At 37.7% G+C, this 14,814-nt stretch overlaps 1 protein-coding gene across 2 annotated transcripts in view; it reads left to right on the forward strand.

Moving 5' to 3' along the window:
- The window catches only part of LAMA2 (laminin subunit alpha 2), a 694,677-nt gene that overhangs the window by 367,740 nt on the left and 312,123 nt on the right, over positions 1 to 14,814 (forward strand). For both annotated transcript variants that reach the window (XM_070795552.1, XM_070795553.1), the window contains exon 13: positions 14,227 to 14,328. In XM_070795552.1, coding sequence (XP_070651653.1) covers positions 14,227 to 14,328 — 102 coding nt within the window. The remainder of the gene's footprint in view (positions 1 to 14,226; positions 14,329 to 14,814) is intronic.

Genomic DNA, 14,814 nt, shown 5'->3' on the forward strand with positions numbered 1-14,814 from the left:
CTCCCTCAGAAGTCTAGCTCCAGATCTTTTCCCCCACTATTCCTTTCTATCTCTCCGATACTATGTATACAACAGTTTTCTCATAACAAAATATGCTGCTCTCTTATTAATTCTGTATCTCTAAAGTCACAGTGCACAAAGCAGATGCACATAAAGCTGGTAGTATTCTGTGTTCTACATAGAAATTGCAAAGGCTTACTTACCCTGGTATTTAATCACCCCAACTATTATTAATAATAAAGTAGCTGAAAAACAGCATGGTAGAATTGCAAGTTGCCTAGTGATTTCAGATCTAAGCTAACCTTTCAGAAGTGGAGGCATTTCTCCTCCATCTTCCCCAATGGATGGACCTCTATTCATATTTCAGGGCTATGAATACCCTGCAAGGTAGATCATCCTATTTCACTAAGGTAGTTCATTTCATTTTCTAGATATTATAAGTTATTATATTATATTATATCTATATAATATCTTATATAGATATTATAAGTTTCTAGATATTATAAGTTAATTTGTACACATAACCAAGCAGTACTCCTTCCCCTCACTTCCTTATGTAGGCTCAAGTTCCATGCTACAAACAGCAAGTTTTCTACCTGTTGTACACACCAGACCTTCAACCATTTGTGAAAACAATCATGTTTTCCCTAGTATTTTCTTATAAGGTCAAACACTCCCATTACCTTTCTAAACCTTTTGCTCAGCTTTTAGAGCCATCAACATCTCAGTCATTCCTCTTTGAATGAACTCTAATTTGTCAACTACTCTCTTAAACGGTGATGTCAAGAATGTGCTCTGACTGGCTATGATCACAGCTGGATCATTGCTTCCTTTAATCTGTATGTTTGGTATCTTCTTAATACAGAGAGTACATTGTTTGTCAATATATCAGAGCATATTGAAAATGTGTTTGTGGCTTATAAAATATGTATTTGTGGGCACTGGAGATTGCACTATTATCCTAGCATATAGAAGCTAATGAGAAGTAATGGCATATGGTTGCTTCATGTGTGTAAATGTCTAAATGACTTAAATATTGATTTTTCCCTTCAACTGCAGATCAAACTTCCCAATGCTAAAGGTTCCTTATTTTAAAACAAATGCACATATAATTTGCTAGTCAGCAGTACAGTACATTCCTATGGTAAGCTCAAATCATTAAAAAGCTCAAATAGGCATATCTAGTTTGGTTTGTTTTTTAGGACTGATTGAGATAATAGACCACTAAAGACCTACTTTAATAACAACTGAAAGTTATCTCATGGAGTAGTACAAATTTTCCAAGTTTTTTTTTATAACTTCTCCATCTATAAAACATTGAAATGATATATGACATAGAATTTGATTAAAATTCACAGATATTTATGTACCATCTACTGTCTGTGAGATACTTATGCAGAATACCAGAGGGAAACATTAAAACGTGAATAAGACCTGAATCCTGCCATCACTGTGACTCTTCCAAAAATCCTCAGATTTTAAAATGCATGTAAAATAGTGAAATAAATATTATTAGGAAAATCCTCAAATTTTAAAGTGCATGTAAAATCATGAAATAAATATTATTAGGTTTTTTAGTGTGAAGTGTGTGTATATTTAATTTTGAAAAGATATTAAAACAGTATAACATTTAACATTTATTAAAATATATTATGTGCTAAGTACTAGATGAGGAATTTAATGTGAATTTTCTTATTTCATCCTCAGAACAAAATTCTGAAGTAGGTGTAATTCAGCTCATTTAAGTGAAAATTAACTGAGACTCTGAAGGCATAAATAACTTTCCCAAAGGCCATAGAGCAATTTAAAGGCAGAACCAGAATCCAAAATAAGATATGGAAAATCTCAAGGAATGGGTTTGATCTTTTGTGTGATTCAGAACTGACTCCTGTATTAATAGACATGTCAGATAACTAACACAGCCCTTTATCTGGTCTTTTTGGAAGAAGATACTTAAAAGTTTTTTATTAGCCTGTTGATTCTTCTCTGGGGTGTGACTTAGTTTCCACTGCACATTTGGGAATCTTTTCTTCTAAAATTTATAATCAGCTTCTGCTGGTAATAAAGAATCACCTGCAGAGATCGTGAATGAAAGAAGAAAGAAAAGGAGATAGTGGTAGATCTATTTAGCCTCAAATCAAAGTAGTATTCCAAGATGTGTTCTGGCTTCTGCTTTTGGGGAAGTAAATTGACGACTATCTCAAAATCACCTCTTTTTAAATAATATAACCTAAAATTAATTGAACTTATTTAAACACACAGCACTTACAACAATAGTGTTGCTAACTATAGAAAATGTTAGAATTGTCTATGAGCAAAAGGAAGGCTCTGTTTATTACAATTGTTGCTATTTTTGCTATAAGAAGGGAAAAGATTATACAATAGTCATATACTATCCAAAGTAATGAATATACTTATAAGGCAAAATACTTAAGCAGTAAGAGAAAGATTAACTAAAATTCTCATTCACATAGGAAATAGCAATGTTGATAACTCCTTTTTACAGTGTTTTCATAAATTTTCCACAATGATTGTATTTTATTTTCATTCGTCTTTTATGTGAAAAGAGTAAGTATGTTTCTCTTTAACTTAATGGAACTTGGATTAAAATGGGTTCTGTTATTTTAATCACATCAATGTTGCATATCGTGAGGAAACAGTTTTCTATTTCCTTGGCAGAGAACTTTAAAGGAAAAAATTAAGCTCTAGTCAATAAGAAACTATGTTTATATAAAACCATAATTTATGGTTTATTTGATTAGATCAATGTTTAATTATGTATTACATGTATTTTTTGTACTGAATATTTACTTATAAATTAATCCAACCCGCAGCAGGAGTGCTAATAGAAGCTTCCATCCAAACATAATAAGTAAACAGAAGACAAACAGCTGTTGCAAACATCCTATTTTTGAGTCTGGGCCTGATAACAAAAAATAGTTTGGAGAATTGGCTGCTACCATACACTCACATCTGTTGAGACTGTACTATTTCAACTCAATTCTTGATCACTGCATGTCACATGGTAGCAAGTAGTTCTCTTAAGTTAGAGAACTTAGAGAAAACACTAAATGCTAATTTGTTTGGGAAGTTGTACTTCTAAGCTCTTCATCTTGTATGTAATGTTTAGTGAATTTATTCATGAGATGTTTATATTTTTAAGTGTACTCAATGGATCTAGGTGTTTGTCAAAATATATTAAGTAGGAAAAATTTAACCCATTTAATTGTAGTATTTAGAAATTTGACCTGGGGGACTTCCCTGGTGATGCAGTAGTTAAGACTGCATTTCCACTGCAGGCAGCACGGATTCTCTCCCTGGTCAGAGAACTAAGATCCTGCATGCCACGCAGTGCAACCAAAAATAAATTTTTTTGATCCTTCAACTTTTGGTGTTCTTGTTCTAGGAAAACCACTAAGTGTCTGCTTTTCAGTTGCAACCAGAAATATTCTTACCTGATCAAACTCTTATAATTCCTTTTGCTTTGAATCATAACTGAATATAGGGAAAATATAATTGGGCCTTGTTTTGTTATACAGGAGACAGAAAGCTTATGCTGAAGATAGGTAGGCATTATTCAAGTGAATAAATAATTAAACAAAAGTTCATATGGGAATCTCATATTGACTTCTTAATTCCTCAGGATGTATCGTTCACAATTACTTTGCCTTTCCTCTGCCAATGAGAACACTGTAAAGATTATCTCTCGGCAGTGTTAATAGGAAACATTGTATATGAATATTGGCTAGGAGGTGGGTTGTGAGAATTTGGAAAGCATGGTGAAAGTTAGGAAGAATAAATGAGTTTAGGTAGTTCCATACAGAGTTGAAGGACTGTGCTGCAGGGAGACTGATTGGTCAATTAGTGAGTGTTACACTGAGGGACGGGCTTCCTTTGTGGCTCAGATGGTAAAGAATCTACCTGCAATGTGGGAGACCTGGGTTCGATTCCCGAGTCAGGAAAATCCCCTGGAGAAGGGATAGGCTACCCACTCCTGTATTCTTGCCTGTGAATCCTATATTGGGCCAAGGAGCCTAGCAGGCTGCAGTCCATGGGGTCATAAAAAGTTGGACATGACTGAGTGAATGAGCACGCACGCACACCAAGGGAGTGTCTCTTGTGGCTGCCACAAAACTCTGTGCTTGGCCCTGTCACATTCATGATTTTTGTCACTGCTTTGGATACATATGAACTTTATTTTTTAATTTATTTTGTTTTTGAATTAATTTTTGGTGGCATATAGTTGGTTTATAATGCTGCGCTAGTTTCTGCTGTACAGCAAAGTGAATCCATTATCAGATCAGATCAGATCAGTCGCTCAGTCGTGTCCGACTCTTTGCGACCCCATGAATCACAGCACGCCAGGCCTCCCTGTCCATCACCAACTCCCAGAGTTCACTCAGACTCACGTCCATCAAGTCAGTGATGCCATCCATCCATCTCATCCTCTGTCGTCCCCTTCTCCTCTTGCCCCCAATCCCTCGCAGCATCAATACATATACATATATCTACTCTTTTTTAGATTCTGTTCCCATATAGGTCATTACAGAGTACTGAATAGAGCTCTCTGTGCTATATAGTAGGTTCTTGTTATCTATTTTATATGTAGTAGCATGTATATGTCAATCCCAATCTCACAATTTACACCCCCCTTACTCCCAGATAACCCTAAGTTTGTTTTCTACATCTGTGACCCTATTTCTGTTTTGTAAATAGGTCATTTGTACCATTTTTTTCTTAGATTCCACATATAAGCAATATCACATGATGTTAATCTTTCTCTGTCTTACTTAATGTATGAACTTTAGATGATACCAAGTACAAAGGAATGCAAAATTATCTTATCAGGTTGAAAGTGACCAAGTCTAAAAGTAAAAAAAAAAAATCAGAAGAAAGATGAGAGGGAGATGGGTAGGGGGAGATTATAAAGTGAGAAAAGAGGGCAGGAAAAGCAGCAGAGATGGGAAAAAAGAAAAAAAAGAAAGGGAGAAATAAGGCAGGCAGAAAGTAAAATTCCTCAAGAATTTTTTTTTCCTATGTGTCTCTTGGAATACATAAAGAAGGTTCTTCCCTTCCAAAGCAATATTTCTAGAATGCATTATCTCCATCTGACACCCACCACTCCAAGTCCACTTTCTATGCATTAAAGATGATATGACTTTATGATCTCCCATGTAAATTCTGTCTGTTTTCTAATTCAGCATCATCTTGCATCTGTTCTATTCTAATAATTATTGTACTTTGAAAGGAGAGAATGCGCTCTTATTGCAATGTTCTAAATGTATTAAGCAAGAACAGAACAAGTCCTGAAGTGGGACACTTCTGTTTTGAAAGAGATCTCTGTGAATGAATGAAGTAATAACACTTAAATGGGAGGCCCCTTTTCCGAGTTTAAAACTCTGGGGCTTGGAATCTAGAAAGATAAATCACCTGCCCACTTTGTGATACTAAATTGAAATTGACAGGTATGTTTCATTTATCTTGCTCAATATTACAAAGCCTCTCCCTCCTTTGATTTTAGTATGTTCCTCCTGAAATATGTGCTGTGGTAAGAAAAGCAAATATTGGGTTTTACGCCCCACTTCGTGAAGTAAGAATTATGATGTTCTAATATCAGAGAACCAAATATTCCAGGTTTATTTTTCTGAAAAAAAATTTCCTTGCAGATAGATTGTCCTCCATAGAGCATCCATTCTTCACCCCTCAATTCATTCATATTTCCTGGATTGGGGGAAAAGAGAACACACAAAACTTAATACAAAATACTTTCATAAAGCTTAGCTTTATGAATTAACTTCAGCCTTTTCCACTCATGAGGGAAAACTTTCCTGCCTCATTAAATCTTTAATGCAATGTGCTGCCTGCACACTACATTATTATGTGTGACATGAGGTTATATATTGCATAGTAACTATAATGTTACTTGCAATCAAGCTGTTTCTTTCCCCTGAAGGTAGAATTAAGACAGGTACTCGTGGGAAACAGCTACTTGTGTTGCTCTATTCTTAATGGGGTGAAATTGAGAATCAGGAGAGTGAAGGGCTTAAGAACCATCTCCAGGAAGGGATGGGCTCTGCTCCTTTGTCTTGCAGTGCCTTTGCAACTTGATAACTAAATCTCCCCAAAGAGAATTTTACTTAATAGATAAGTGAAAAAGTGAAAATGTTAGTTGCTTGGTCGTGTCCAACACTCAGCAACCCCATGGACTGTGGTCCACCAGACTCCTCTGTCCACAGAATTTTCCAGGTAAGTATACTGAAGTGGGTAGCCATTCCCTTCTCCAGGGGATCTTCCCCACCTAGGGAGGGATTGAACTGGGGTCTCCTGCATTGCAATCATATTCTTTACCCTCTAAGCCACCAAGAAGCATAATTAAGGGGAAACGTAAAAGGCTAGGTCTTTGGGGACTCCTACGGAATGAAATATCTCCATTAAATTCACTTTCTCTTTCTATTGAAGAGGGATAAAGTTTTCATCTCTGGTAAATATAGTCTAATCCATCCAGTAAAGATAACAATTGCCCTAAAGCAAACTGGAATTGCACTTATTTCTACCTGTGGGAAAGCAAATATTTCTAGCCAATAGATGATGACAATTTGGTTTTTAATAGCCAGAGAAAATGAAATCTTCTATTCTCTGTACATGGAGCACTTCATAAAATTAGAGAAATCAACATTGTCCCCAAGATGAACTAATATGAAAATGTCAAATATAAAACTGACAATTAAGTCTACAAAGTCCAAAATTGTGGGGAGCTGAAGTTATGCACAGTAAGCATAACTTAACAATGTTGTGTGATGTATTGTTAGAATTCTTCATTGCTATGGGAAGAGTTGGTTTATACAGAGTTCTGTTTGTGTGTGTGTGTGTGTGTGTGTGTGTGTGTTTTAATCCTTTAGCTCTTTTACCAGTTGTGGTTGCTGCTGAGTTCTCAGTAGATTTTAAGAGCATCACTAAAAGAGCTTCCTTTTGCTAGTCTTCTGTCCAGTGAGGCATCATCCAGGCAAAGAAAGAAAAGCGGCATTTCAGTGGTTAGAGAGCTGTAAGAATGAGAGTTTCAGCAGAAAAATTACCTTAAGCAAATATAAGTAGCAGAATGGATACAAGAAAAGGCTAGATTGGGAATTCCAAAACTTTTTCAACATTTGCTTCTCTTCAGTTCAGTCGCTCAGTTGTGACTCTTTGCGACCCCATGGACTGTAGCACGTCAGGCCTCCCTGTCCATCACCAACTCCCCCTTCTCCTCCTGCCTGCAATCCCTTCCAGCATCAGGGTCTTTTCCAATGAGTCAACTCTTCGCATAAAGTGGCCAAAGTATTGGAGTTTCCACTTTAGCATCAGTCCTTCCAAAGAACACCCAGGACTGATCTCCTTTAGAATGGACTGGTTGGATCTCCTTGCAGTCCGAGGGACTCTCAAGAGTCTTCTCCAACACCACAGTTCAAAAGCATCAATTCTTCAGTGCTCAGCTTTCTTCACAGTCTAACTCTCACATCCATACATGACCACAGGAAAAACCATAGCCTTGACTAGACGGACCTTTGTTGGCAAAGTAATGTCTCTGCTTTTGAATATGCTATCTAGGTTGGTCATAACTTTCCTTGTCAGACTTTATTTTTTAGGGCTCCAAAATCACTGTAGATGGTGATTGCAGCCATTAAATTAAAAGATGCTTACTCCTTGGAAGGAAAGTCATGACCAACCTAGATAGATCAACTGAAATGTGCCACAGTAGTTAGGGCTGAACAACAACAAAAAAATTTGTAATTTGGCAACTTAGCAATCATTAAAAAATAATTCACATAAATCTAAACAATATAATTTATTTTCTTCATAAATTACTATAGTTACTTACTAATGGGATCTTGCTTGATGAGTAATATTCAAATTTTCAAAACCTAGAATCAGATAAGACCCTGCTGCCCTTATTTTCTGTTACACATTAATTTTTGTACAACACTTGGTTTTTAATCATAACATTCACTGAAAAAGTTCCTTAACAAAGATATGACGTGACTGAAAATGCAAGTGAATAAAAACATAGCTCAAAATTTTGAGAATATCCTCTAGAGGAATATGGAATACTATCTGATAAAATTGTGAACTACCCAGAGCTAGTTGTTTGTGTGGGGTCCAATAGATACATAGTGTTTCTTTGTTTCCTTCAAACATTTACAGCATCCCACTGTGCCTTTGTGAGTTTACTGCAGTGCTCTGGGGCATCTGTGCCCAGAGCTAGTGAACAGGGAGCTAGATAGAGCCTACAGAGTATTGAAACTGCACGGAAACTTGAATGACACTATAGATCTCAGGGCCACTGCAGGTTCTTCATTAAGGAAGTGCAACAGCAGAAGTAATTGTTGATAAAACTTTCCCCAACAAAAAAACTAAAGTCAGAGAATGGAATTCGAATGCTTGATGAGGACCTAGTGAGTATGATATAGCAGTGGGAACAGAAAATTAGACAAGAAGCATCTCAAGGAATAGGATGGAGGCACTGATCTGATTCAAATAATAGAGTGAAAGCAATATTATGTAGTATCTATAGTTTCCACTTTACAGCAGAGAAACGAAGCAATGGCTTGACTCATGTAGTCACATGAAAGTTGGCAAAATACTTGTTTGTTTCCTGGGAAGAGCCAGATAATAAACTTTGGGTATTCTGAGTATTTGTTATTAAACAGTCCTTCAGTACAGAAATGTTACAGGCTGAACTGTCCCCCTCAAATTCACATGTTTGAAGTCCTAACTCCCAGAACCTCAAAATGAGACTGAATTTGAAGAAAGGATCTTTTATTCTGACTAAGCTAAAACGGGGCACTTAATGTGGTCCCTAATACACCATGACTTTTCCTTATGAGCAGAGGAAATCAGGAGACAAACAAACACAGAAGGAAGACCATGGGAGAACACAGGAAAAAGATGACCATCTACAAGCCAAGGTGAGGGGCCTAAGAAGAAACCAGCCTTGCTGACATCTTTTCTTTTTTTGGATGGGCAAGAAGTAGATTTATTAATACAGAATGCTAGTGATAGATGCAAGTGGGCAGGTGACGGGGGTTCTCCCAGCTGACGCCTTGATCTCAGGTTTCTGTTGTTTAGCCAGTTTCTGGACCTTTGTTATGGCACCATGACCAAATTCATCTAGGAACATGGGATGGGATAGAAGATACAGATTGAGAAACCAGGGCTGAACACAGTTCAATCCATGAGAGAGGAATGGAAAGTCAGTAAGAAAGGATAATCAAAAAAGGGTAAGAATCTTAGAAACATCCAAAAAATGAGTATAGAATAAAAGAAAATGTATTTATAATGGAGACAGAGGTACCTCTGTCATACTCCAGGGAAAGAAGTATCAGAAAAGTTTAATGCAGTAGGAAACCAAAGAGTCAAGAATCTCAAGAATTATTATACATCACATGGAACTGGACAAAAGCCCATTCGTGGTTGCTAGATAGAGCTGATAAGTGACCTTTCAAGACATACTGTTAGTGAAGTTCTAAGTGTGGAAAGCAGGCTGAAGTAGATCAAATAAGTAAGGTTGGATGAGTAGAAGTACAGAAAATGGGGTGGTAATACCCCATACCTCAGAGTTTGATAGCAAAACTAACAAATGTCCAGAGATAATATCTAGCAGGGACAATAAAGTCAACTGATGACTTGCAGCTCTGTGCACATTTGATTTTAAGGAGATAGTGAAGACTGGGACACTGAAGGAATTATTGGAGAGTGGAGAAGCAAGCAGGTGAAGGAGCCAAGTCAATATAGCATTTGGACTATGGAGCGCAATATAGATGGAGAAGTGACAGAGAAGCCTTCATCCAAAGCTATCTATGAAAGGACAACTTATATTCCAAGTATTTCCACAGCTTGTTCCCCAGAAAACAAATATTCCATAGAAAGGAAGTGTTTATAGCTTTATTTTATTGGGGTCCAAAATCACTGCAGATGGTGACTGAAGCCATGAAATTAAAAGACACTTGCTCCTTGGAAGAGAAACTATGACAAGCATAGACAGCCTATTAAGAAGCAGAGACATTACTTTGCCAACAAAGATACATCTAATCAAAGCTATGTTTTTTTTCAGTAGTTATGTATGAATGTGAGAGTTGGACCGTAAAGAAAGCTGAGCACCAAAGAATTGATGCTTTTGAACTGTGGTGTTGGAGAAGACTCCTGAGAGTTCCAGGACTGCAAGGAGTTCGAACCAGTCAATCCTAAAGGAAATCAGGCCTGAATATTCTTTGGAGGAACTGATGCTAAGCCTGAAGCGCCAATACTTTGGCCACTGGATGCAAAGAGCTGACTCATTGGAAAAGACCCTGATTCTGTGAAAGATTGAAGGCAGGAGAAGAAGGGGACGACAGAGGATGAGATGGTTGGATGCCAGCACAGACTCGATGGACATGAACTTGAGCTATACTCCAGGATATGCTGAAGGACAGGGAAGCCTTGTGTGCTGCAGTCCACGGGGTCACAAAGAGTCAGACGCGACTGAGTGACTGAACAACAAATAACTGACTTATTACAAAGACTCTCTCCGGTGATGTGTACCCTCTGGGGAAGACACATTAGCTGGAAACAATACCAAGAAATTCTTGGTTTCATTTCTTATAAAGAGATTATTTGATGCAGTTGATAGATAAATAGAAGCAAAGGAGTTTTGTTGTTGTTCAGTTGCTCAGTCATGGCCAACTGTTTGCAACCCATGGACTGCAGCATGTCAGCCTTCCCTGTCCTTCAGCATCTCCCAGAACTTGCTCAAACTCTTGTCCATCAAGTCAGTGCTGACATTCAACCGTCTCATCCTCTGTCGTCCTTTTCTCCTCCTACCCTCAATCTTTCCCAGCATCAGGGTCTTTTCTAATGAGTCGGCTCTTCGCATCAGGTGGCCAAAGTATTGGAGCTTCATCTTCAGCAGAGAATAAATAATTAACCCTAGGAGGTATGCTCAGTCATCCAATATGTCAGACTCTTTGCCACCTCCATGGACTGTAGCCCACCAGGCTTCTCTGTCCATGGGATTTTCCCAGCAAGAATACTGAAGTGGGTTGCCATTTCTTCCAACAGGGTATCTTCCTGACCCAGGGATCGACACAAGTCTCCTGTATTGCAGGAAGGTTCTTTGCCACTAAGCTTCCCAGGAAGCCCCATTCCTAGGAGATGCAGTTTCTCAATTAAAGGATGATATTAAAACAACCTTTTTTAAAAAATTACTTAAATAAGTACTTGACTAAGTAATTATATAGAGATATATCATCAGTATATACCTTAGGGTGAACGAAATAGACAGTGATTTTAATATTATGGAAATGAACGCTTTTAGCTTGAGGGAAAAACATCTGGTAACAGTATCATGCATCTATTTAAAATTGACTGTTATTTCACAACCTGCTGCTGCTACTGCTAAGTCGCTTCAGTCGTGTCTGACTCTGTGCGACCCCATAGACGGCAGCCCACCAGGCTCCCCCATCCCTGGGATTCTCCAGGCAAGAATACTGGAGTGGGTTGCCATTTCCTTCTCCAATGCATGAAAGTGAAAAGTGAAAGTGAAGTCGCTCAGTTGTTTCCGACTCTTAGCAACCCCATGGACTGCAGCCTACCAGGCTCCTCCATCATGGGATTTTTTCAGGCAAGAGTACTGGAGTGGGGTGCCATTTCACAACCTAGATGGAAGCAAAAAGGATTCACTTATGAAAACAGTTCAGTTCAGTTCAGTCGCTCAGTCATGTCCAACTCTCTGCGACCTCATGAATCACAGCATGCCAGGCCTCCCTGTCCATCACCAACTCCCGGAGTTCACTCAAACTCAGGCCCATCTAGTCGGTCATGCCATCCAGCCATCTCATCCTCTGTTGTCCCCTTCTCCTCCTTCCCCCAACCCCTCCTAGCATCAGAGTCTTTTCCAGTGAGTCAACTCTTCACATGAGGTGGCCAAAGTATTGGAGTTTCAGCTTCAGCATCAGTCCTTCCAAAGAACACTCAGGACTGATCTCCTTTGCTGCTGCTGAGTCACTTCAGTTGTGTCCGACTCTATGCGACCCCATAGACGGCCACCCACCAGGCTCCCCTGTCCCTGGGATTCTCCCGGCAAGAACACTGGAGTGGGTTGCCATTTCCTTCTCCAATGCAAGAAAATGAAAAGTGAAAGTGAAGTCGCTCAGTCATGTCGGACCCTCAGTGACCCCATGGATGATTGAAAAACCAGTTCTAGAGGTGCATGAAAGATATAGAAAAAAAGTTGTTTTATGAAATGTGAATGAGAAAGCAATTTCTCATTAGTATTACTACTACTATAAGCCCTCAGGTGAACAGGTTGACTTCCGCTCCACTGTTTGTGTTGTATATAACTATAAAAGGCCCCTCTCTTTTTCTATGTAGTTATTTGTTGTTTTTACCCCATTTCCACCCTCATTACTCTCTCATATTACCTCATATATAATATGACTTTATTATAAGTAGGTATGGAAAATACTTTGACAAATCAAATATTGTAACAAATCAAACATTTTTCTTGTCATCTTGAGTCTCAATATCTGGGATGTTCAAATTACATTTTTGCTCTTTTCTTTGGCAAAATGCGAGTTACCTTTAATTCTAAGTTTCTTAAATTGATTTAAGGAAATTAAGAATTAATTTACCTTGATTTTTTTCTTTTTTTAAGGAAACCTGTTCTAGAAGGATGATAGCATGTAATTTAAATTTTAATAATCAAAATACATTTAGAAGCTCAAGAGTTTGTGACATTATAGATCTATGTCCTTTCCAAACTCAGTCCCTACCTCCTATTAAATATTTTTATTAATTTAGGAAATTCTGAATAATTAAGTTCTCTTTGAAATATATGAAACATCCTTTGCTGCTGCCTTTCTGGACTCCCATCATTAAGAAAATGTCTGGTTGATTTTTGAACAAGCATGTTTTGGAAGCTTATCTTAATAGAACCAAAAACCTTTTACATAGATTCACCCCTCATTACTTACAGTAATGCCAAGTGCTATAGTCCAGGCACATGTTTTTTATTTTAGATATGAAAAGACATTATAACAGGGCTGTTTTTCAGTGGAGCAGAGGAATAAAAGTTTTCTGAATTTTAGTTCCTTATAAAGCTCCCTGTAATGAGCTCTTAGAAGACATTGAGAAGCTGTGATTTAAAAACTTTGTTTAATCAGCCATGGTGAGCTGTGTTCCATTCCCAATGGAACAACTCTAAAAGGAATCTGGGTTCCTCCTTCTCCACCCAGAGCATCACCAGGAGTTGGTTTGTGGTCAGGGTCTGCCATGAGAGGCCGCAGAGAGCCCAGGGCTGCGAAGCTAGGTCTCTGCTTGTCATTATGGAGGAAACAGCAGAATACAAATGATCAGCTTTGTTTTATGAGTGTCTATTTACAATGCTGGGGTGGAACTTTTTAGAAAAGCACTGCAGCATTTGCATCATCTGTCATTCAAGTTCCAATGTTGATTCCTGTCCTGTAAATGATCTTGCTTTCCTATTTTTTTTTTTTTTTAATCCTTTGTACAAGGTTACTGTCAATGTCAGCAAATGTAAACCTCAAGCATACATTGTATGGGGTTCAGCATGCATGTTGGAAGGAAAGAATTTTGTTTAATGAAAAAGGATAACAGCATTCATTCACACTAAGCATATTTGATTGCCCAAGGGAAAGTGTATCTTCTTTTGGAATTTTGATTAATTTTTTTCATGATATAAAATTTGCTGCTTTATTTCTTTTTCTTTGACCAACAACATTCTGAGCATAGCTTATAGTCTAGGTAAAGTGCCTGTGAAATGGAGTGATGCTTTGCTGAAAGCATTCAGACCCACAGAAAGTGAGTGACCCTCAGTGATGAGTAGAAAATTCTCAATTTTAACAAAGATCCTTCTCTGTTTGGGAATTGTAAAGCTCAAGCTACACACTAGGAAAAATGACAGGAGGGGCTGTGTTTGGTTCCCTGGAAATTAACCTATTTCAGCAAGCCTGCAACACCAGGAAAAAGAATACATGAATTTATATGATGTGTGTCAGGCTTGCCATTGATAGGTAAGGTTCGTATAAAGGTTACTCCTAAAGAAATGTCTATCATTCTCAATCTGCATGCTCATGATTTCTGTTTCTTCCAAATCCTGCCCTATAGAACAATAAAATAATTTAAAAATAATAAGCAAAGCACAGTTGAATAGCCCATCTCCTGTCCTGTAATGATGACGTATCTTCTCTCTTGTAGCTCACAGCAGCTGGAGGACAGTTGATGTTTACTGTATCATATGACCTTGAAGAAGCAAACGAAGATACAGAACACACACTCCAGCTTATGGTTATCTTAGAGGTAGAGTATGGGAAGTGTCATTTATGTTTAACTGCTTTACACTCATGTAATCTGAGGTTATTCCTTACCTAACTAGTTTAACATTCATTTATATACTACTAGAGAAAAATATTGTGATTTGGGAATTTTTTTCTGCCATTCACTCTGAGACATATCTAAAAGACTGAACATAGGTCTTGGGTTCCAATAGTAAAGGGAATTTTTAGAGCAGACTTGAAATTTAAATTTAAAACCTAATGACCATGTCCCCCAAAATATAAGGATACTAAAAGTGTTTGAGCAAATGGCTGATTTATATAGTTGTAGTTTTGCCATCTCTCCTTGCTTCCAAGTAGATTTTCTTGTTTATACCTTTGTTTATATTAGGTAAAAGTCAATGGAAAAAGGGAATCTTATCTATTTAGGTACAGTTGAATCCTGACTTCAAAACTCTCTTAATTTAACTAAGAAAAATATAGGAGAAACTGCTTTGAGCATTTGGAGGGA

Source organism: Bos indicus, chromosome 9 (assembly GCF_029378745.1).
Source record: "Bos indicus isolate NIAB-ARS_2022 breed Sahiwal x Tharparkar chromosome 9, NIAB-ARS_B.indTharparkar_mat_pri_1.0, whole genome shotgun sequence".
Taxonomy (NCBI): domain Eukaryota; kingdom Metazoa; phylum Chordata; class Mammalia; order Artiodactyla; family Bovidae; genus Bos; species Bos indicus.